Below are 25757 nucleotides of genomic sequence, written 5' to 3'. Positions count from 1 at the left end.
TTTAATGCCTTTATTGGTTATATATCTACTCACCAAATTTTGTGAAGATATCTTATTTAGACATTACGATGGTATTTTTCATATAAAGTACAAGTTTAAAAAACGAAATCAGATATGTGTAATAAAAATTTCAAATTTCAAATTAGCCATGCAAATTTTTGATCCATTGATCTTTTTTTCCAAAAGTTAATTAAGATTTTAATGTAACCTTTAAAAAATATCATTAATTCATATGGAAGGTGTCAATCCCTCAATTCTTCTAAATGTTCACATTAATGTCAAAGTTCTGCATGTAAAATTTGTTTCCCAGATTTACAAATGTTTCTATTTAAATCATATGGGGATTTCTCAGATATAATGATATAATATTTTCTTAATAAGGAAGGTGCCACAACTACTATAGCTTTACCACCCATTATATCTATTCCGCAAATTTTGTTACGGACGGAGTTGTAGTTGTTACATATACTGAGATATGCGACTTTTAATGTTTATTTTGTACGTGGGTGTGGCTCCTTTTTTATTAAATGAGGCCCGATCATTACAAAAAACCGTAGTATCATTAAAAGTGTTCTATAAAACTAAGTTTTGTTGACTGTTGTTGGCAATAAATCTTTTAACTTAATTATAAGCCCAAAGGCCGTATACGGGGGTACGGTTTTATTGGGGCTAGGCGAAAACATGAAACGATTTTAACCATTTTCAATAAGCTTCGTCCATGGGCCAATTGTACCATGCGCACAAGGTTAACATGGACAGCCAGAAAGACGGACATAGCTAAATCGACTCAGAAAACAATTTTTTGAGTTTAATAGCATAATTGAGTTTTTTAGATCATAATATATGCCTTACTTTTATATTTTTAATTTAGTAAAAATTCTTATGAAAAAAATTCTGAATATTAAAAAAACAATTCAGCCGCAAAGACAAAAATGTAAAGTAGCCCCAGTTTTAGGACAATGAATTATGAAATAAAGGCACAATTTTTTTAAATTAACCCAAAAATTTGTGAAATATTGAATCACAGTTAAAATGAAAAGTGACTCCAATTTTAAGGCAGTTTTTCGTAATGAAATATCCAAATTTGTGTATGCGTTTTTTGGAAAAAAAAAATTCATTTTCAAACATTTAATTTTTTTTATTAAACATTTAAAAGAAAAGAAAATGATTTTGGGTTAATTTTTCAAAAAAAAAAAAAAAAAAAAAATAGTAATATAAAAATATATCCCATATCACATATTTTAAAAGAATATTGAAAGAATATTTGTCAAATAATATAATCTCGGTAGTTAAACTAAAGAATAGAAAAATCGTAGAAATATCATCAATTTTATTTATTATCGGCAGCAAATAGTTTTGACGATTTTGACGATTTTTTCACTATGCATATGGATAGACACTAGTATATGTTTACAACAGGGTTCGCGCAAACGTATAATTCAAATGTAATTCTTGAAATTACGAAATAAAACAATTTTTGCTCTCTTTAAAACCTGACAAAAAGCAAATACCTACTTTTATCGGTGCAACGACGATATGGATATCGTTAAATTGTTGTATTTTGAAAACATTTGTTCATGTACATATGTGTACAAATGTTTAATTAATCGTTTTTTGATTAATGAACATATGCTAGTACAATTCTTTGTTTGATTCCTTAAGAATGTATGCACATAAGCATTGCCCAAAAGATATATATCTGTTGTTTAAATAAGACTAACTGGTGTTACCGTAGGTACCGATTAAAAAGAGAAAAATTGAGTTAATAATAGTACTTTTTATTTATTTAAAAATTAAAAGTTACATTTTCTCAACATTTCGCCAACCTAATCCTTTAGGGAAAATTTTTTCCATCCAACTAGATATAAAACATTAAAGGACAAACAACAAAGTATTAATAATTTCCAAAGTCATGTCTATTCCAAAACATCAGCATTGTTTGGTCGTTAACCAAAATAAAATTATTATGTGCTGAATCATACAAACCCTCCATCTTACAAAATGTGCTTTTACGTTTAATACATATAAAAAACATATAAATTCTTACGCCTTTAAATAGAACACTAAAAACGGAACTAAGAAGCTTTAACAAACTGTTGTAGAACGTATTAAAATTAGCAAATATTAACCTAACAAAGTATATATATTCTGGGTCCTTGTGAATTCTGAGTCTGTGTGCCTCCAACATGCTCACGGTAAAACTAAACAATGAAAATTCATTAAAAATAATCATTGTAGTCCTAACAGTTTAATATAAGGTTAGTTTACCTCAAAAAAATCAGTTTTCCCCAATTTTTAAGTAGTTTTTTAGAAAGTACAATGGATGACTCGATGAATTTTGATCTTAATTTTTTTATGCCTGATATCATGTATATTAAAAGTCTAAACAATTGTTTTAAAATATAAATTATCAACATAAAATTTTGAACATGTAATATAATAGGAACGGAAATCATTCGACAAATGTAGATATGTAACGAACCACAATTGATCACAGCTCCCATATCCATAAAATTCGACTTGAATATATTTTGAGAATATATAAATCATTCTACTGTTTTGAGAATATATAAATCATACCATTATTGGTCATAGCTTCCATATAACGTCCACTTCCTAAAATTACTTAAACATACATATTTATGTTATTATGTTTTGTGTACATATAAAACATTCTACTATTATTTTTTCGGATCGGTTCATTATGGGTCATAGCTCCTATAAAAAGGTCCATGTAAGAGTAAATATTATTAGTTTAATGGTTATTTTTCTGTAATTTTGTTTGTATGTTAACAAAATGACTTTTGTTGATTAACGTTCCAAATCAAAGCCTACTACGAACACCAATAATATGATAATATGAGTCAAGTTTTTATAAAAATATGAAAACTTATTTTTATGAGGCATTAATGACTATTTTGCATGCTATCTATAAAGCAGGCCATATACAGAGTCTGAAGAAAAGTTTATTAATTTAAGACAAAAGTATTAAATTATTACTGAACTTAATTTTCCATCAAACTAGTCTTAGGTTCATTTTAATTAGATTTAAGAGCCAAACTATACGAATCGCCTAAAACAAGAAATATAGAGCGTTAATCAACAAATGAAGTGCAATGAATTCCCGAATATGGACTTAATTTTATTTAAAGTATTCCATTCAATTTAATGTATTAAGTTTCATTCACAAAAAATTTGCATAAACACGTTTTAGGATGATGTCGCACATGACGCACTTTTTTGAGTAACATTTTTGGTTAACAGAAAAAAAATCGTACAAGAAGTAGGAGTGTTGTATTCGACTATGCCGAATCTTAGATTCTAACTATCAAATCGTATACAGTCAATGGATTGCTCTCCTATAAACATTAGGTTAATATTATTATGAGATTTTGAGATATTTGTACTAGTATCGATTAATTAAAAAAAGTTTTTTGATTCTAATATTCCATTACACACTTTTATAGTAAATTAGAAACGAACAATTTTGAACACGGATACATCTTAATTTGTTTCTAGAGTTAAAAAAAGTCCGATCCATAAAACATGGTTATTCTCAGGGTATGGCAAGGTGTGATTAGTAACATTTTTTATACTTTGGAAATCGGAGGATTTGCAAACCCCTGTTTAAATTAAAGGAAATAAATGTAATTATAAAAATGTTCAAGTATATTTTGGAAGTCGTAAGATATCGGACTAAAATTACGGATTATAAGAACATACTGTGTTCAAAATTGCAAAATCTAAGCATATCACATTAATATCAAAATAACGACTCTTAAAAATTCAACTCCTAATGTGTCGTTTGGCAGTTCCTATAACCGTTAGATCCGAAGTCCGGGGTCTTAAGTGGAAAAAAATTCGTAGAAATGATGAAAACAGTTCTACTATTTATTTCCGAGGCTAATCGAAACAAATTTCAAGATTTCGGATCTAAAAGTGAATTTTTTCCAAGTTATTGTGTAAAAAATATTTCATTGTAAAGTAATTATATTCAAATAGGTAAAATTTTCATAAATTTTGTTAATATCAATAAACCATATATATAAGGAGTGAGATCGAAAAATTCTTAACATACATATATGTTTATAAAAAAGAAACCACTAAACTTACAGCTTTATTTTTTTTTATTTGATTCAAATTATTATTACAATTTACAAAAAAAATATTTTTATAGTTTTAATCACTAGTGATGAAATTTTGAACCCTTTTCGGAAACCCTTCCATTAACGTTTTTATAGTGCTTTCTGTCACTTTGCTCGAACATGTAGTCCATCTCCGTTTTAAATCTACCACACTTTTGGACACCTTTTTTGTACTCTTCAATTCTCTTTTAACAAGAGCCCAATATCTCTCCACTGGCCTTAGCTCCGGACAGTTTGGAGGATTTGCCTCTCTTGGTACAAATACCACATTATTGTTCTTGTACCACTCAAGGGCTTGTTTACCATAGTGACAGGATGCCAAGTCAGGCCAAAAATAAGTGGACACATTATGAAGTCTTATGAATGGAAGCAGCCTTTTTTGTAAACATTCCTTGATGTAAATTTCGGTATTTATAGAGCCCGTTATAACAAATGATTGGCTTCTTTTGCCGCAACTGCATATTTGCTTGCCATACCAAGAACTTTCTGGGAAATTTTGTCTGCTTTTGGGTCCTAAACTTTTCTTCAACATTCCCTCGAGCATCAGCAACATGAAACTTTTGACCTGGAAGTTGCGAAAAATCTGCCAGAACATAAGTTTCGTCATCCATTATGCAGCAAGAATATTTTTTTATAAAACTTGACTTCAATTTCCGTGCTCTGTTTTTGGCCTCTAAATTTTTAGCAGCGTTCCTGTCAGGAACTTTTTGAGCCTTGTATGTTTTTAAACCTGCATTAGCTTTAACTTTTCGTACCAAATAGTCCGAACACTGAGCTAACCGAGCTGCTTTCCTACCGGATGTGTTGGGAGCTCTTTTGAAAATGCGTTCTATTTTTTGGCTTTAGAAACATCATGTGGACTATTCCTTCTACCTGAACCAGGTTTTCTATCAACTGACAAGTTCTCCCGGTACTGTTTAATAACATTGGAAACAGTTTGACGGCAGACCTTTGTATGCTTGGCCAACTTTTTGTAAGACCAAGTTGGGTTTAGTTGAAAATATTTAATAATTTCAGTACGCACTTTTTTCTGGTCACTCCTTTTAATCAGATTAACAAAAAATTAATATAATTGACATTAGAAATAATAACTGACATGTTTTCCAAAGGTAACTTGATAAAAAAATCAAATAATACTTTGGTTGAAAAATGTAATGAAAAACGTGTGTTAAGAATTTTTCGATCTCACTCCTTATATTGAAATACTTAATACTATACTTTATTTTGTGACGTAATTTTTGCACTAATTTTATTTCACCTTAATTGAGTACTGAAATAACAAAAATATCCAGAAAAAAGTAGTGAATAGTAATTATCATAATTGTTTTTAATAAATAAATTTTTACACTTTTGATTTTTAAAAAAAAATAAATAAAACCAATTTTCAATATTCTGATTTTTTTCCAGATCTGTACATAATTTTTTAGAAGATTCACTTCTGAAAATCCATAAATATATAAATTTGCAGTTTCCTTTAAATTTTAATGATAGGGCAGAATTTTTCAATATCACTGGTGAGTTGAAAAATTGCAGATTCACTAAGTAATATTAATTTAGTGATGGTAAAAACCCTTTTTTACAGCTTAGTACAATTTTTTTTCTCCACTAACAGGATGGTGAAAAATATAATCGTTCACTAATGTTCACTTAAATACATATTACTACAATTTTCAAACAGTAACGTTAAAAACAACTTGTATGTGGTTTATGCGAAAATGAAGATCGATTTTGCTGAAAAACCAGATGGTATAAAAAATCATAGGTATTTTTACAGTGGCGTTAACAACGAACATATGTAATATAATGACCACAGCAACCAAAAATATTCTCTAAAAAGTGCTTAATGTGCATTAATTATGCACTTAAAATTTAAAAATATGTACTTAAAATTTTTCATTTTCCCAATTAAACTTTTCTAGGAAAGGATTTAAAAGCTTAATGCTTTTACTTTACATTAAATTCATTTAAATTATAAAATATTTCATGTATTTGAAAGACAAACTATTAAGATTGGCGAAGTCCTTTTGTCCGAAATTTTTCCAAAACAGTGTATAAGTATATATTAACAAATATGACAAATTTGCTATCAATACAATCTACATTAATATATGAAAATATTAGTGCAATGAAAAAATAATACAGTACAGCTCGACGAGAGGTATCCAAAACTATTCTTAACCAAATTATGATAATACCAAATAGCCCAAGTTGCATAATAAGCGATTTTAATAACCTTTATAGATCATGAAATAATAATAATATTTCATAATTTTGAAGAGTCTTGATCTCCAAATAAAAATGTTTTTTAGTCACTTATATAAAAATCGTTAATTTTTATAAACTTTTTCAACGTATGAGTGATATTTATAAAAAAATAACAAGTATACTCCGCAAACTTTGCAAAAATGGTTTCAAGTCGATGTAGGAAATGTAAATATTTTTTAATTTTGTGAAGAAAACGTTTTTATTAGTTCATATCTAAAATATTTACATGTTTTGTGTAGTTTTTAAGAAATTGTAGCTCAAAGTTAACGTTTGCATGTAACGTTATATATTTATAAGAAAAAAAGTTAATTTTGAAATTTTTTCCTATAACTATATTTTTAAACATAAATCAGATTTAAAACAACTCTGTATTAAGCAAAATCTCAATAACATTGACAATTGCTTACGGATTTTTTAAAACTTGCGTTTTACTCTTGAATAGACAAGGTTTTAAAATCAATTACTTAATTGTACGCTGCCTTTATGAAATACTTTGCAAAAAATATTTTCAAACTTCAAAAATGGTACAAAACTTTTTTCAAACATATGTTTTCCGATAAAATATACACATATTAAATAATCTTGATTTTGAAGCAATAAATATAACTACTGCTTTCCTCACTGCCTTACAAAATTCTAATTTTTGTATATTTCTAATTCTTAAACCATGTTTGTTGTCTTAAGTTTAAGTTAAAGACTTATAAGTGCTGAAAGCTACGAAATACCGTTTTTGTAAATTTCAATAACAGATTGTAGTTCTACAGAGTAGGTGCGTCGTATGGACTCATGGATGATATATTTACACGTTTCAGACAAATTTTAGAATTTTGGCATCGATTTTTAAAAAAATTCAAAAAAAAAATAATTTTATTATACACCACTTTAGTGGAAAGAGTAAATTGGGTTTGTGCTGATGTTTGTAACGCACAACAATATTGGTCCTATATCCACCTTAAAGTATACCAATCGGCTAATAATCATTGTCTGAGTCGATTTGTAATCAAACTATTGTCCCAGGGACGAAGCCTATATGGTTAGGATTGGTCCATTTGTTCACCTTTCCTCCATACTTTATGCTTTTAAGTTCATAATTATGTAAAATTTACTCGAATCTCGACAAAAAGCTGCAAAACCAAATTCTATACTAGCCTGGATGACTCTCATGAATTTTATAGTTATAGGACCTCATTTGACTCTAGCCCATTTAATTTTTTTAACAGGTGTAGGGTATTACATGGTCGGCCTCGTCTGACTATAATTTCTTACTTCGTTTTTATTTAAATTTATTTTAAATTTTTCAATTTTGTTCGTAAAACTTAAAAATACAATACTCTCATTAAACCTAATTAGCATATATAAAGGGAGCTTCGCCTTCCTAATCGAAGTTAAATGAATAATTCAGATTATACAAATATGTATTTAAAAACTTTAACTGTAAAATACAGAAACAAAACACCATCAAATATGAACTCTCCTCTCTTTTACGCTCTTTTTATAAGCTCTTTTGATACAATTTTTTTTCTTGCATACTTGTGACTTTTATTTCTATGCATTAATAACAACTTTAAACGCTTATAACTCCCACAATTCTTAAACGATCTTGTGCACATCTGAGAACAAAATCCTTTAAAATGATATATTTTTGGCTAATATCGGATGTATTATATATGATTATATAGATATTTGAAATAGTATATATATTTCTACATATATAACAATAACAATTATATGTTTTTGGTAACAACACATTGTTACATTAAACAGGGTTTAGATGTAGTAACCATGTCGAACCATGTTTTTTCTCTACGTGTAGACGGATATTGCTAAACCGACTAAAGAGTTACAAATTTGAATTATGAACAAACCTATATGTATATCGTCAGCTTAGTATGCAATGTAACAAGTCCACTTTTTATAGAAATTGAGATTTTATATATGTATAACTTGAAATACACATGTTACAATCAAATTTGAAACAAATAAAGTCCTATTTGTTTTAAATTATATTGATTTAATTTATAAAACCGCCGTAATATGGATCATCACCCGCCTTTTGGTTTACTAATTAACTTAAAATTACTGTGATTTTGTGAGGCTAGTCTACGTATTTGGTGGATTAAGTCCACAAATAAAATTTCAAATTGAATGTTTAATTGCAACTTTTAAATCTATTTGAAATCTTGCATAGACCGATGCAACAATTGATGATCAGCGAAAATAATTTTACCAATAATTACAATTTTAATTCTCTACAAAAATAATTACATCAAAAGTGGTACGACGAACAATAGATGCAGATGATGCTATATATCTACTTCTATATTACCATCTTAAATTCTTCATTTTGGTCAATTTATTCTCTAATTTAGATAGATTACGTTTGCAAAGGCAAATATTGCTGGTGTTATGGAAGTAATTCTTACATCCGCTGAATTGTAATATAATTGTTTTCTTTAAGATGGATAATATAGCGAATAGCGTAAGTTATGGACCGAATCTCATAATAGTAATGAAATTCTGCAATTCAACTATACGTTGAATTGCATCGTTGCACTTCTATTATAAGGCGGTTTGCGCTTTAAAGTCATTGGATGTTAGATCAAAAATTGCCGTATCCTCAAAAAATGTTGTAAATAGTTTTTTGGACCCATAAAACTTTAAAAACAGTTATAATAGTTACATTTATGAGCGTTACAATAATTTTCTGAAAGGAATATTATATAGGGGATGGGATTAAATAAAGTCCTAATACTAGCTACAAACACATCAGAACCTGAAGGTAATGAGAAAATGTGCTAATTCTAGAAAAAATTTTAATTCCGAAAAAAGGTCATAAAAATAAGTACATTACCTACAATACTCATTACCAAAATTTTAAAATATTTTACTGGGTATGAACACAATAACATACTTATTTGAAACTTCTCACGAAGGTGAAGAGTATGAAAATAGATACATATTTGTACATCAAAACATTTGTACTGTAATATATTTTGATTTTTAGCTATTTTAGAAAAATAGCTTTTTGCCATAATATACTTACATACATATGTTAATTTACTCAATGACGCGTTCAAGTTATTGCCATAGCTATTTATACCTCATCTATTTATGCACCCTCTTCTAGATGTAATGAAATTATACAAAATTATAATTTCATAGATTGAATTATTGAGGCTTTTGTTTATTGACTAAAGAAATTTACTGAAAATTAGCCGTGATAATATGAATTTTTCGCTTTTACGAATAGGTCTGTCAATGTTTTTTATACTGAATTGCCCATACATTCTTAAAAAATTTAAAAACTTTGATTGTTTCCGAGGTAACTTACCCAAAAATAATATATTACAACCATTGTACATAGTTAATTAAAACTTATATGTGATTAATAATTTTGTCATTAATATTTTATTTTTAGGACCGTCATTTAAAACGTAATGGAGACCCTGAGCCAATTGTTGACCCCTCACAGGATTACATGCTAATGCTGGGTTATGAAAATAGAACACATACTGTACTAAGATTTCGTAGAAAACTTGATACTTGTGATAATGTACATGACATAGCAATAACGGTAAGTAAATAACTTTTATACATGAATTACAAAAGTAAAATTAAATTAAATAAAAATTAAAATACTCTCACCATACACTTGATTAATGACACATTTCGCTTTTTTCAAAAGTTTTAAGCTGTTTAAATATTTTGTTAAAAACATTGATTAAATGAGTTTCTAAACTTTTTATGCTTTCAAAGTAATGAATTGAAAGTGTATTTTAACTTTTTGTGTATTGAACACACACTTATACATATTCATTTTTCTTCAAGTATTTATACATACATAATAAAAGCTACCATATCTCAAGTTTTTTGTTCTGATGTCAATATTTGGATAGCTGCGTTAAATATATATGTACATTAGACCGACACAAATAAATGGTTCTTGTGTTATCATCATCATATATATTAATACGCAAAGCCAAAACGATTGGGAACATTTTCCGGCTCTATTACTTGACCGATTTTCCTGATTTTTTTTTTGTTTAATACAGATTGGCGAGCCTCACTGCAGAATCTATATATGATCAAAATCGGTTCAGTATTTTCGGAAATATAAGCGTTTAATGTTTCTACCAATACACAATCACACAAACATGTGCTTGAATTAAAAAATAAAAACAAAATATGAATGCAAAACAACAACACTGCATTTTATAAAAAAGAGAGGAGAGTGTGAAAACAGGTTACTTCTCTGTTGATGTTTTCTTTTTCTATTTGGCAGTGATATTTTTGTTGTTGTTTCTAATACGATTTTTAATATTTTGAAAATAAGATTTTATTGTTTTTGCTAAATTGTGAATGTAATAATGATGTATTATGCTCTCTGATACAAAAGGATGTTGGTGTTTGACCTGGGAAAACATTAGTGGGACAATAATTCTGCATAAGTGTTAGTTTTTAGAGATTTTAATGATGGATATATTTACCGACAGCCAGAAGGCAATTAGGGCGATATCAGGTGATAGAATTAAATCTAAGACCGTATTGGATTGTAAGAAAGCTTTAACTGAATACTCTCCCAAAGGTAAGGTTTACATCATATGGGTACCAGGCCACTAGGGAGTAGTCGGCAACGAAAGGGCGAATGTAATAGCTTTAAGGGAGCTCGATGTAGTTAACCTGACAAACGCAAAACCATTCGACGCAACAAAAGCTGATTTAAACATATGGATGAGGGAATCCCATAAGGCCTCTTGGAATAATGAAACGGTGGGTAGAACCACAAAGTTCCTATGGGGTGACCATGATGAGAGCAAGACGAGAAATCTCCTTAAAATGAGCAAGTCTGAGGTTAGTATGATGATACGTATTCTGAGTGGACACACAGGATTACGTGCACATCTATACAAATTTAGACGTGCGGATTTAGACGAATGTAGAGCATGTGGAGAGGACAGTGAAACTCTGGAGCATTTTCTTTGCCACTGTCAGGCATTTGTCGATGTTAGATCCAAGTATCTTGGAAGATTCTTAGGAATTACGTCCAAGAAACTGAGTTTCTAAACATGGAAAAAAAATACATTCAGCGAACAATTTTCGTGTTATTTTAACCAATTAGTCGGTTTAAGAAATATTAGTGTAAAGTGAAAACTGTAATTTGTATGGTTATATGTACATATGTTTTATAAAAATAGAAAAAAGATGAAACTGGTTAATGGCTGCCCATTTGGTTTAGTATTTAATATTAAAGCTCTTTGCTAAAAGGCCTATAGTGTTCAACTGCATGAAATATCTACTATTAAATTCGATTAAAATACATTAAAATTATTATCTTTGTCGAGTGTTATATGGGAGATTTTATACAACATAAACCTGAAGGATGGACTTTTTATACTAAAGGCAGCAAAATAAAACGTATTTATTTCTTATAAAGATAATATATACCTGTTCCAAAATATCATTCCGATCTAAAATTTTATTAATTTAATAAAAATATTTTTTTTTTTAAATTAAAAAAACACAATTATTTAAAACATCCGATTTTAAAAATTAATAGTGGTTTTACTCCAAAAAAGTCTTTTTACTTCATTTAAATGAATATGAAAATATCATTTTGTAAGTTTTGAATAGATTTTAATGATCATTTTTGTAAAGAATAATAAATCGGAAGAAGTAATATTCGATGTTTTAGCTTTTAAAAAAGTTCAAATAAATTTAAAAACTTAGATTTTATACTTCTTTCAGGATTAAACTGAAATGTATCACATTTTCTTAAAGAATACGTTGATCAAAGCAACTTATACTCATTTATAATAGCAATTGAAATAATTTTTTGACAGACATTTCAACTACGAAAATATGGTTTTTGTAGCATATGTATGTATGTAATCTTTCCTTTAATGGTTCCGGTCGAATTTCGGCAGCGGGGCGAACTCTAGTAGTTTATTAATGGTCGTTCGTGAGTATTTCTTAAACAAAGTATACAATATAATGCATACATTTTAATTTTATTAGTGAAAAACCTAACAATTTTAAATATTTTGGAATATGACAATTATGAGCAGACGGTTATTTATGATTAGACTTTAAAAACCCTTAGACTTTAAAAGCCCTTTCAAAAATAGCCCATGTTGGGTATTTTCTTTTTAAAAGAAAACAAAAATTAAAAAAAAATCCAAAATACCTTCATTCCATCGCTAAAAAATAAATAATTTTTTTCATATAGAGTAAGTCGGTCTAATGTACATATATTTAAATTTTACTTAGATATATATTTAATGTAATTAGGTAAAATTAATATATCTTTTTAATAATGTAAACAACATTCAAATATTATTTACAAAGAAAGCACGACAGGAAATCTTCTAGTTTGGGGAAATCTTAACGTACATATTTATGTACACAAATACAGTGAAGGATAAAACGGAGTGTGTGTATGTTTTAATCCGTAAACATAGCACTGCTAAACAATATTACATACATTTTAGTATATGAGTAATTAATAACTTAGCCTTGATTTTAATTATATTATATGTATATACTAGAGTACCCTGTATGCTCCGCTACCTAATTTAAAACATACCAAAGAGTTCGTCATTCCGTTTGAAAAACATTGAAATATTCTTTTAAGAGACATAAAAGTATCCATATCCGTCCGTCTGTCTGTATGTCTGTTGAAAATACGATAGAGTCCAAATGGAAATAGCTAGCGAGCTAAAATTTTGCACAGATACATATAGTTGATGCAGTTTGCTTGGTATTGAAAATGAGCAATATCAGTCCACGATTTCGCCTAGCCCCCATAACTGGTTAAGAGAACCATCAATAGCAGTGAAATTCGGCACAAATATGTTTTATCGGAACATAACTCTTTTCGTAGAATTTAACAAGTAAGAGTGTTATATTCGGCTATGCCGAATCTTTTATACCCACCACTGATATATAAATGAACTTTGATATTTTGAATATTTTATTATTATATATCGATATTAATAAGAACATCAGGGTAACATTTGAAAGAGATCCATTAATGGGGGTTTTACTATTGACGGTGTTAATTTTTATAGCGAGTAGGGGTATTTATACATACATATATGGACCAATTCTCATAAAAGTCTGTAGGAAGATTTCAGTTCCTTATTTGTTTAAAATTTCATCAATCTACTTGTATTGCATTGCGGTATTCGTATTTTTCGCGTCATTTTCTGGGGCGGAATTTATATGGGGGACTGATCCTCATAAAAATTGATAGAAAGATTTCGGTTCCTATAAAAGAGATAGAGATATTAGCTTACACGAAACTAATTTATGTCGAATTTCATAAATTTACTAGTATTTTTAAGCCAGTACTGAGCTTTAAAGTCATTTCCTGAAGGGGCCTTAAATGGGGGTAGCGTCAATTATAGACCGATCTCCGTAAAATTTTGTAGAACGATCTTGGTTACTACAGGTCAAGTTTATATCGAATTTCATCGCTTTACTCGTTTTTTATTGCTTTACTCGTTTTTTTGATGGGGACATTATATAGGGTCAATTATAAACCGATCCACATAACATTTGGTGAAAAGGTTTTGGTTCCTAAGATACATACTTATTTCAAATTTCTTCGCTATTAACGTTAAAGACATTAATTAAAGTTAAAGTCGTTTTCTGAAGGGGGCGTTATATGGGGGGAAGGGTCAATTGTGAACCGATCCACATAAAATTTGGTAAATTTTGAGTTGTATAAATCTTACTGTAATTTCATTGCTATAATCCGATTTTTAAGCCAGTAATGAGCAAAGAAATTTTATGGGGGGACTTATTATAGGGGGTAGGGTCAACTATGGACCGATCCACATAAAATTTGGTAGAGAGATATTGCCTAGTATAAAACTTATTTCTGGGAAATTTGGTAAAGAGATTTAGGCTAGTATAAAACTTACTTCTGTTAAATTTCATCGCTTTAGTCGTATTTTTAAGCCAGTAATCAGCGTTTTAGCAATCCACATAAAATTTCATAAAGATTTTTTGGCTGGTAAGATACTTCCTTATATCAAATTTTATCGCTATATTCGTTTTTTTAAGCCAGTAATGAGCGTTAAAGTCATTTTTTGAAGGGGACCTTATATGGGGGGTAGGGTCAATTATGTACCGATCCACATAAAATTTCATAGATAGGTTTTGGCTAATAAGAAACTTACTTATGTCAAATTTCATCGCTATACTTGTATTTTTAAGCGAGTAATGAGCGTTAAAGTAATTTTCTGAAGAGGACCTTATATGGGGGGTAGGGTCAGTTATGGAGCGATATACATAAAATTTGGTTGAGAGATATTGGCTTGCATAAAACTTATGTGTGTCGAATTTCATCGCTATATTCCCATTTTTTAGCCAGTAATGAGCGTTAAAGTCATTTTCTGAAGGGGACCTTATATGGGGGGTAGGGTCAATTATGGACCGATCCACATAAAATTTCATAGATAGGTTTTGGCTAGTAAGAAACTTACTAATGTCAAATTTCATCGCTATACTTGTATTTTTAAGCGAGTTATGAGCGTTAAAGTAATTTTCTGAAGGGGACCTTATATGTAGGGTAGGGTCAATTATGGACCGATCCACATAAAATTTCATAGAGAGGTTTTGGCTAGTAAGAAACTTACTTATGTCAAATTTCATCGCTATACTTGTATTTTTAAGAGAGTAATGAGCGTTAAAGTCATATTCTGAAGGGGACGTTATATGGGGGGGTAGGGTCAATTATGGACCGATATACATAAAATTTGGTTGAGAGATATTGACTTGAATGAAACTTATGTGTGTCGAATTTCATCGGTATATTCCCATTTTTAAGCCAGTAATCAGCTATTTAGTCATTTTCTAAAGGGGACCTTAAATGGGGGTAGGGCCAATTATGGTCCTATGTCCGCCATAATGCAGAATTATTTTTCAGACGTCAAAAAACTGCCCATTGCGAAATTTTGTGCTATTTGCTTCATAAACAACGAATTTGTGAATATTTGAAACTATTTATACAGTATTCCGGGGGGTACAGTTGTATGGGGGCTATGTGAAATCGTTGACCGATTTTGCCCATTTTCAATACCAAACATTTCTGATCAATAAAATATATTTTGGGAAAATTTCATCTCAATATCTCTTATTTTGTGGACGCTATCGTGCCAACAACAGACAGACGGACGGACATGGCTAGATCGTCTTAGAATCTTACGAGGTCCCAGAATGTATATACTTTATGGGGTCTTAGAGCAATATTTCGATGTGTTACACTCGGAATGACAAAATCAATATACCCCCCATCTTTTTTGATGGTGGGTATAATAAAGATCGGCCTATTATTGACCCTACCCCCATATAAAGAAAATGATTTTATCGCTCATAATTGGCTAAGAGAAGTCAATAGCGGTAAAATTAGGCACAAACATGTTTTATGAACACATAAATCTCTTCGTAGGATTTTATTAGGATCGGTCCATAATTGACCATACTCCCCGTAAAAAGTCCACTTCAGAAAATGACTTTAATGCTCATAACTAGCTAAGAAAAGCATCAATAGCGGTAAAATTCGTGCTAGCCAAAAGCTTCATATAAAATTTTATAAGGATCGATTCTTATTTGAAGTGGGCAATATCGGTCCACGTTTTCTCCTAGCTCTCATATGTGGCCCTTATCAGAAAATAACTTTATCGCTCAAAACTGGCTAAGAAATACATCAATAACTGTGAAATTCGACACAATCATATTTAATGAGATGCAAGATTTTATATGGATAGGCCCATAATTGACCCTGTCCGCCATATAAATTCCCGTTCAGAAAATGACTTAACTGGCTAAGAGAAGCATCAATATTGGCGAAATTCGGCACAAACATGTTTTATAAGAATGTAAATATCTTCGTAGAATTTTATAAGGATCGGTTCATAATTGGCCCTACCCCCCATATAAGGTCTTCTTCAGAAAAGGGCTTTAATGCATATTACTGACTCAAAAATGTGAGTACATCAGTAAAATTCTACACAAACAAGTTTGAGTGAGCCAAAAGCTCTTTATCAAATTTTATAAGGATCGGTCCTTTATTAACCCTAACCCCCTTGTAAAGTCCGCTTCAAAAAATGTCTTTAAAGCTCATTACTAGCTTAAAACTGCGAGTACAGCGATCAAATTCGACATAAATAATTTTCATATTAGTCAAAATCTCCAATTTTATTTTATGACGATCAGTCTATAATTTACCCTGCCCCCTATAAGGTCCCTTTCAGAAAATGACTTTAACACTCATTACTGACTCAAAAATGCGATTCCAGCAGTGAAATTCTACATAAACAAGTTTTGTATTAACCAAAAACTCTTTATCAAATATAATGGAAATCGGTCTATAATTGACTCCACCCTCCATATAAGGTCCGCCTCAAATAGTGAATGTAACACTCAAATACGACTACAGCGATGAAACTTCACATACACATGTTCGTATGAGTCCCTACCCTATGCCCCTATTAAGGTCGCCATTAGAAAATTACTTTAAATCTCATTACTGACTCAAAAATGCGACATAAACATTATTTGTATGAACAAAAATCGTTCTAAATTTTAAAAGTATTGATCCATAATTGACTAATACGGGTGGGCGTATAAGGGATCCTTTAACGCTCATTACTGCATAAAAATACGACATTGATGAAGATGGCTCGATAATTGACCACTTCAGTAAAATTACTTTAACTGTCATTAGTTGCTTAAAATTACGACTTAGGCGATGAAATTCGAATAAACAACTTCTTCTCGAACATAATTTATGTACAAAAGTTTATAAAAAAGATTCACTCCAGAAATCACTTTAACGCTCATGTATGGCTCAAAATTTCTTCCAAATTACAGTAGTTTTATAGGAACAGACATTTTTCAACTGAATTTGATGAGGATCGGTCGATAACTATCAAATTACTTTAAACCTAATGACTAAATTAACAAGTAAGTGTGTTATATTTGGCTATGCCGAATCTTCCATCAAACCTCGTTTGTCTCGAATGAAATTTACTTATGTCTGATTTCATCTATAAGCGTTAAAGTAAATTTCTGAAGGGAACCTTATATAGGGTCAATTATGGGTCAATCCTCATAAAATTTGGTAGACAGAATTTGATTCGTATTAAAATTATTTGTGTGGAATTTCATCGCTACGTAATTTTAAGCCATTAATGAGCGTTTGCAGTCATTTTCTGAACGAAAGGGTCAATCATGGACCGATCCTCACAAAATATTTTAGGTAGATTTTAACTCTTATGAAACTTACTTATGTCGAATTTCATCTTTATACTAGTATTTTTAAGCCAGTAATAAGTGTTAAAATCTTTTTCTGAAGGGGACCTTATAGGGGGGTATTTCGGACCGATCCTATTAAAATTTTGCATAGTGTTTTTGGATCATAAGAAACTTACTTATTTTTAATCAAGTTATGACTGTTAAAGCTTCTTTTTGAGGGGCCATTTGTATGGGGGCTATCCGAAAACGTGGACCGATATTGCCCATTTTCAATACCAAACAAACCTTACATATAAGAAATATTTATGTGAAATTTCAACACTCTAGCTTTTTCCATTCGGACTCTATCGTGCTTTCAACAGACAGACAGACATGGCTAGATCGTCTTTGAATTTAATGAGGACCCAGAATATATATACTTTTGTAGGTCTATGACCAATATTTCGATGTGTTACAAACGGAATGACAAAATCAATATAACTCTATCTTTTTTGATGGTGGGTATAAAAATACGAGTACATTAGATGCAAACAATTATTGTATAAACCGACGAGGACAGGTCCATAATTGTCTCTACCCTCTATATAACCACTCTTACCCAAACACAGTTTATGGTTATAAATATTGGATCAAACAAAATTAATATTTTTAGTTCGAAATAGCACAGTCCATGCTTTAGCCCTTATTATAGGCCCTCTTCCAAATATTTCCTTGATGTTCATATTAATATTGACATATGTTTATTAATAAGAATGATTTGATGGTGGTTATATAAGATTCGGCATGGACGAATATAAAAATCTTACTTGTTTTTTTTTTTTTTTTTTTGATAATCAAACCCATGGTAAAAATAAAGAAGGTAGTGTCATTCTCTCTATATTTTTTAAAATTCTATATCTGACATGCTTAAGGATTTTGACGTTTTCAAAAAAATAGTAATACCATATTAATTTAAAATTTTCCCATATATTTGAAGTTTAAGAAAAAATGTAATACATAATTTTCATTCATTTGTTGAAAAATATAAAAACGTTTACTTTTAAATTGGAATTAAAGGGAAGATCCTTATTTTCAAATATTAAAAATGAGTCCCCAAATGCTAAAATACCAACTATTTTTTAAGCAAACATATTTTTAAAGTCCCTACATTACCCAACAAACGACAACAATGGCTAGATATATGTAAAATTTCCGAAGAAGATTTGCCAAAAGAGCCAATCTTATGCTCCGACCATTGCATTAAAAGTAATATTTCAGTTAATGCAAAACGTGTAAGATTGGATAAAAATGCTGTGCCAATGACCACAAGGTAACTTTAAAATACTAATTGATCTGCAAACATTGAGTTTTAAGGTATGTATATACATATCTCCGATCACAATCGAATTTTTTTTGGAAATAAATCTGAAATTTCTAAACTGCTAGTCCAAAATAACGTAATAGTACATTATTATTTAAATTGTAAATTTTAAATTACACATTTTTTGTAAAAAATTTCTCGAAAATCAAAATCATTTTTAAGAATGTGGCAACGCTTTATATAATGCTCACAAAAAACTAAACTTCAAAAATCCTTATTTGATAAAAAATTTTTGATTGACACTACCTTCTTTATTTTTATCATGATCATACCAATTTTAATTTTATTTCGTTTTGGTAGAATGAAATAAAAATTATTATTATTATTTTTGATTTTACAAAATAAAATTATTTTGCTACGAATATTTTTTCTGTTATTTTCGTAATTTAAAGCGAGTTAAATATACAGTAATTTTCTTGGACATTAAATTATCTGCCTTATATCATAAGGTTTCAAAGGCGAACAAATTTTGATTTATTTTTAACTGAAAATCTTGATGGAAATAATATTTGAAAAATTGTTATCCAATTTGAAATATGAAAGTCACATTTAGAAAAATTTTACAGTCATATTTCTGTTAATTGTTTGAAATTATTAAAAAAATAATTTCATTACATCAGTTTAATGTAAACACATACAAAATTCATATAGTCGCGTTTAATTTATTATAGTCTTAGGATTACACAATACGTCCTTTTAAACAACTCTGTTTACAACCAAGTTGCGCATATTGCACATAAATGTTATAATTTGAAAACAATCTCTTAATACAACTTTATATTGTAAAAATAATTTTTGAGTGAAAATGGAGCGTGTGCGTATAATTATAATTTATTTTTTCTTATTTTTTATAATAGAAAATAAAATAAAAGCATGCTTAATTTTTAAATTTCTTTTATTGTTTTTTATGTTACTTGCTTTGCGGGCACTACAAAATGAAGAGTAAAACATAATAATGTTATACGACAAGCATTTTTACGTTGTGATCCGTTTGTAGAATTTGCAAAAATATCAAAACATTTGATCTTTCGTTTAACCAACTCACAATTTCTTAAAACAACCCTATACACTTAGCAATTTTGTAAACAACCTTCTCACACAGTGTTGCCAACATTGGTCAAGCAAAACGCGCGCAAAAAAATTAAAAAGGGGTAAAAAAGCGTAATTTTCTAACTGAAAATGGGTAAAAAAGCACTAACGTTTTTTTAGTCAAATATTGTTTATTTTAATAAAAATTGCACATTATTTCGCTCATTTCCTACAAGACTCCAAAATTCGTTTTTTAGAACATTAGGCTGCAAAACAAAACATGCGTCATACTAAAGTCTTTCACCGGTGTGAGTTAGATTTTTAGTAACGTAAGAACTAAAACTAATGTTTGACGAATATTAGATAAATAAGATGAGAATTTTAAAAATAGTAAAATGTCATTAAACATTCAAACTGACAGGCACACTACCAACTGGCCAACCGATGTACCCACACCCAAATTGTAAAATTTTACAAAACTTATGAAATATATTTTTTTTGCAAAATCTATATAGGTATATTATTTTTAAGTTTTTTGAGTTCTGGAAAAATTGTTAATTTCACTGATAGTGAATAACATAACTTATTTTAAAGTATTTTGAATATTTTGTTTTTTTTTTTTGTTTTTGAAGAATATTTGCTTTTGTACATTTTGTACATAGATTTTGTTTTGTTGGTCAGTTATAGACCAATCGTCATAAAATTCGGCATATGGCATGGAGGCTTTATATATGAGGGACAGATTCAATTGTGTAAAAAAATTATATAAAACTTATTTTTTGTCAATTTTCATCGCTGTACTCATATTTTTAAGGGGACCTTAATAGGGGGTAGGGTACGTTACCGATAAATCCGAATTAAATTCGGTAGGAAGATTACATTTGTATAAAAGTAGTTTATTTCGAATTTCTCCGCTAAACATATTTTTAAGTCAGTAATGAGCGTTAAAATCAATTTTTGAAGGTGACCATATGTGGGGGTAGGGTCAATTATGGACCGATTGCCGTAAAATTTGCTAGAGAGATTTTGGCTTATATAAAACATATTTATGTCGAATGTTTTTAACTCGGTAATGAGTATTAATGTCATTTGGTAGAGAAATTTTGCTGCATATAAAAATTTGTGGAAAAATTTAACTCGTTTGCTCTTTACGTTCTAACCCTATCGTGCTTTCAACAGACGGACGGACAGATGAACAGACGGATGGACATGGTTAGATCGCCTTAGAATTTAATAAGGACCCAAAATATATACGACCAATGTGTTACAAACGGAGTGACAAAATCAATATACCCCACTCATCTTGGGTATAAAAAGCACTAAATGCACTGTCATAAAATTAGAATGCACCACTTTAGTGCCTTTTTGAAGAAAGGCACCATGAGCAAAATTTTCCGCGTTTGGCACACCAAAAAGCACCGCAAATAGTGCTAAAAGCACTAAGTTGGCAACACTGTTCTCACATTGTATCAGCAGTTGTATCGTGTATACATTGCTTAATACTAATATAGTATAATATTCTACAAAGGCTTTAAAATAGAATTTACATAAAAGCTTTGTATGTATGCATGTTTTAATTCTTATCTTTTATATTTTGTTTTATAGAATGATACAATGCGTGTTCTATACATGTATAATGAGAATGATCCACCACACGGGTCTGTGAGATCTAGTCCACTACCAAATTCCGCAGCATCATTTCATCCTTATAGGCCAATAGTGCTGACACAACGACCGCATATACACTACCGGCATTTAGAACATATTCGCATACTGGAACTACGCAATGAAGATGTTGAACTGCCGAGATTTGATGACTCGTTAATTTGGTGTAAAATGTTTAAATTGGACGACATGAAGCACAAACATCACTTAATAAGGGTATGTACTTATATGTGTAGTCTTGTAGAGTGTTCAGTAAAAATGGATTTTTGACATTTACATTTACTGTTATAGTACCTATTAAAAGTTTGCAATTGAGAAAAAAATTATATTTCATGAAATTCTATCATATTATGAGTATTTTTAAACATTTGTATGGGAATTTAATCTAATGTGTCTTGATGACCTGCGAGAACACTTAAAATTGTACTTGTATTTTGTTATCGTAATAAAAACAAAATACTTTTAAATTTCACAAATTATTCACACGCCATCTAGAAACTAGACATAAATAATATTTTATTTTCAAATATGAAGCACATACGCATCACCTACAATACGGAAAACTCTAATTTTCATAGTCGTGTACAGTATATATAACAAAACATAGCTAACAATAAAAATAAAAGAGTTTCAAATGTTCCATTAAGTCATTAATTGCATTGCTATTGCAACTTGCAAATCATGCTAAATCATCTTTTCGCCCATTTCCATCTTTCTGTCTGCACAAACGGGAAAGTTGTTGTATGAGGAACATCATTTTTTATTTTTTATTCATCTCTTATTTATACTTCTTGTTCATTTTGCTGGTTGAAAATTGTTAAGTTTTTTTCTTTTATCTCCATTTCATGTGTTGTTCTATTTTGATTTTTTTTATATCTCTCTGATATTAGTATGAACCCATATACGATTCCCCATCCAGTGTCCATTATTTACAACGCATAACTCTAAGAGAATGCCATGGCATGCACCAAGAATTGGAGGAAATGGCACGCGAACAAGGACGACAGTGCATGGGTGCTCGTGATATTCCATTAGCATGTAATGCTATAGTTGCCTCGTGGTCACGCGGCTCTAATGTAAGTACATATATTTTCTATCATCAAATTTAACAAATAGCAAAAAATATGTATATATATATATGTGTAAGTATGTATTCAATATTCTCGTGTTTACTAGAAAATATGCACATTGTAAAAATGTATGAAAGTACATTAGTATGGTCTAACAAATTACTGACAATTAATAAATATATATATATATATATATATATATATATTATATATATATTATATATATATATATATATATATATAAATAATATATAATATATATAATATATATATATATATATATATTATATTATATATATATATTCATAAATATATAGTTAGAAACTAAAATTTATTTATGTGATGCTTCTAGATCACGAGCGAGTAGTTTGAGCTCTAATTTTACTTGTATTTTGTTATTGTAACAAAAGCAAAATACAAGTAATATTTTAACTCAAACTACTCACACGTTATCTAGAAACAATATGTTAGATGATCAGCCCAAAGAGAGCCCAACCTAATATACATTTATAGTTATCGCTTATTTACTACAAGACCGTCATAAATAACTTTAAAATATATCACCAGATTTAAAAAATAAACCTGATATATAAATTAGATGTTAATATGTTTCTCATCTGTTCGTGAAAACTTTAGATTCAATTTTGACATATACCTACATATACAAATCGTTCGCGCAGAAAAATTACAAACATTTTTTAAAATAGAACCTAATATGACACATCCGGTTAATAAGCCAAATGTTGAATTATGACAGTCTTGTAGTAAATGAGCAAAACCTATGTATGTTCATACTTATATATGAATATTGAAAATATTTTTATAAAATTCCACTCTTAATATAACGTTGTATACTTATGCATAGATAGATTCATTCATTGAATATTTTGTTAGAGAAATTATGGTATATGATTTAAAGAGAATTTTTTGAAATCATCATGACAAATTGCTTTTATAAACGCAGATTCCACTTTTATTCATCTCATTCAAAATAACTACGGAAATTATTTACTGCACGCGATGTAAAATATAGAAAATACACACATTTATAAATTAAATTACAAACAATATCAGACATACATATGTATATATGTATATCATCTTCAAGTAATTTCACACCTGCTGAACTGATTAGGTTTAGTATAAATAAAAGATAGAGTGATATATTAGGGTAGATGATCCCCCTCATTTGCCAAAGGGGCACATTTGCCAATACCGAATAACATAAAAACCGAGTAATCAATTTTTTCACATTATCTATTATCCCCGAAAGTTTAAAAGATGAACTTTACTTGTGATGGCAGGCAGACTAGATTAATTGTTTCTTAAAGGGCTGCAAAATATTTCATTGTGTGTATTTTTTGTGCTAACATACCATAAGTTTCCGAACCAATGAACAATATGTATTGCGGTTTTAATTTGAAGCCACTTCAAAAAAGGTGCGCATGGCCCCCCTTCTACCCTATTTGGCAAATATTTGAAATTTAAGAAAACAGTTAACAGTTAACTTTTTTTGAAAAGGTCCTCAGTTCCCTACCTTCGATTGAAAATCTTGATCTCAGAGCAGTATATTCAAACATTTTTTTCTGCAATCTTTTGGAATTGGGTGTCAAAAATTACGTAATTTTAAACTTATCATTAGGAAAATAAATAAAATTGTTGTTAGTGTATATCTGACAAAATGACATTTATTATTATAAGAAGCATACAAATTTCAAAAAATTCTGAAATGGACTAAACCAAATACTAAATAATTTTTGGAATATTTTTCTGTATGAGCTAAAAATTACGATAATTTTGATGTCCATTTCTATAAAAAGCAAAAACAAAATGCCTTTCAAACGCACTAAATCATTTTGTGGACCAGAAATATTCTATAATTTTTCAGAAATATTCTATAAGTCTTCTCGTAATCAGCTCAAAATTACGGATTTTTCGAGACCCATTTCAAAAAAATCGAAAATGTTTTACTTTTCAAAAATTAAGCTGATGTCAGAATTTTTAATCAAATTCAGGAAACTTTTCACTTTTCGACTTAAATATCATTCCTAAGAAGTTCATATGTTCTAGAAAGTTGTTTATTGAGATCTTTGGTACATTTTTGTAGTTAACTGTTTTCTTAAATTTTAAACGGTCTGCTACTTATAGGTCTGAAAAAGGAGAATAATGGAAAACAAATTTAATTTTTGAAGATTCTGATAATGAAGATAACGTTTTTTACTTTATATGTTCACAATTTTGATTCTTTGTGATAAGAGCAACAACATTTCCTCAGAGAGTAATCTATTATCAAAATTCCGAACGGTTTGTAAGATATGAGACTGAGAAAATGCTCACTTTTTTTCAAAAATGACACCGAGCCCCCAAATCTTTGGGGGCCTATAACCAAAAAAGTGCATGACTTTTGGCAAAACTGAAAGACACGGATCTTCTTATTTTTGGTCTTTTATAATATAGTGGTGTCCGTATATGGTTATTTTTTTGTGTTGCACTGTGTTATGTTTAAGTAATTAAAAGATTTTCTTTCATGAAAGGGGGCAACAGGACCTATAGAGGCCTAAGTGTATTTCTTCGGATTTGATGTCATTAATCAAGAAAAAGTAAAAATGAGAAATAAAATAATACATTTTTTAATCTTTGTAGTAAAAACAGTTTTTTTTTCAACTTGGACTATTTGTAGTCTATTCTTATTTTTGAGCAAATAATTTTAAATTAATTTTTATGGACGTAAAAAATAATTTTAACACAGGGATAAAAATATTTTAATAAATAAATATGAACAAGTTTTATATCTTTTAATGCTCGTCGTTTAAAATCGTTTAAAAATAAAAGTGCGTGTATAAGAATTGTACTTTTACTCGTATTCATTTTGCTGAAGTCCAAAAAATAATGTCCAATATTTTCTAACGTTGATTTTTTTTCTTTCAAGAAATTATTTTTTTAATTACTAATAGCCTAGCT

General features: G+C 29.3%; 1 protein-coding gene across 5 annotated transcripts in view; it reads left to right on the top strand.

The window, feature by feature from the left end:
* The window catches only part of LOC111679046 (MOXD1 homolog 2), a 73201-nt gene that overhangs the window by 22287 nt on the left and 25157 nt on the right, over positions 1-25757 (top strand). For all 5 annotated transcript variants that reach the window (XR_006941031.1, XM_046951964.1, XM_046951961.1 and 2 more), the window contains 3 exons: positions 9829-9984; positions 21667-21942; positions 22617-22802. Coding sequence is in view for 4 of the 5 variants with exons in the window: in XM_046951964.1 (XP_046807920.1) it covers positions 9829-9984; positions 21667-21942; positions 22617-22802 (618 nt within the window). In the remaining variant the exon portion in view is untranslated. The remainder of the gene's footprint in view (positions 1-9828; positions 9985-21666; positions 21943-22616; positions 22803-25757) is intronic.

This window comes from Lucilia cuprina, chromosome 5, assembly GCF_022045245.1.
Source record: "Lucilia cuprina isolate Lc7/37 chromosome 5, ASM2204524v1, whole genome shotgun sequence".
Taxonomy (NCBI): domain Eukaryota; kingdom Metazoa; phylum Arthropoda; class Insecta; order Diptera; family Calliphoridae; genus Lucilia; species Lucilia cuprina.
Note: the sequence above shows the minus strand (reverse complement) of the source record. Positions and strands in the feature narration are given on the sequence as shown.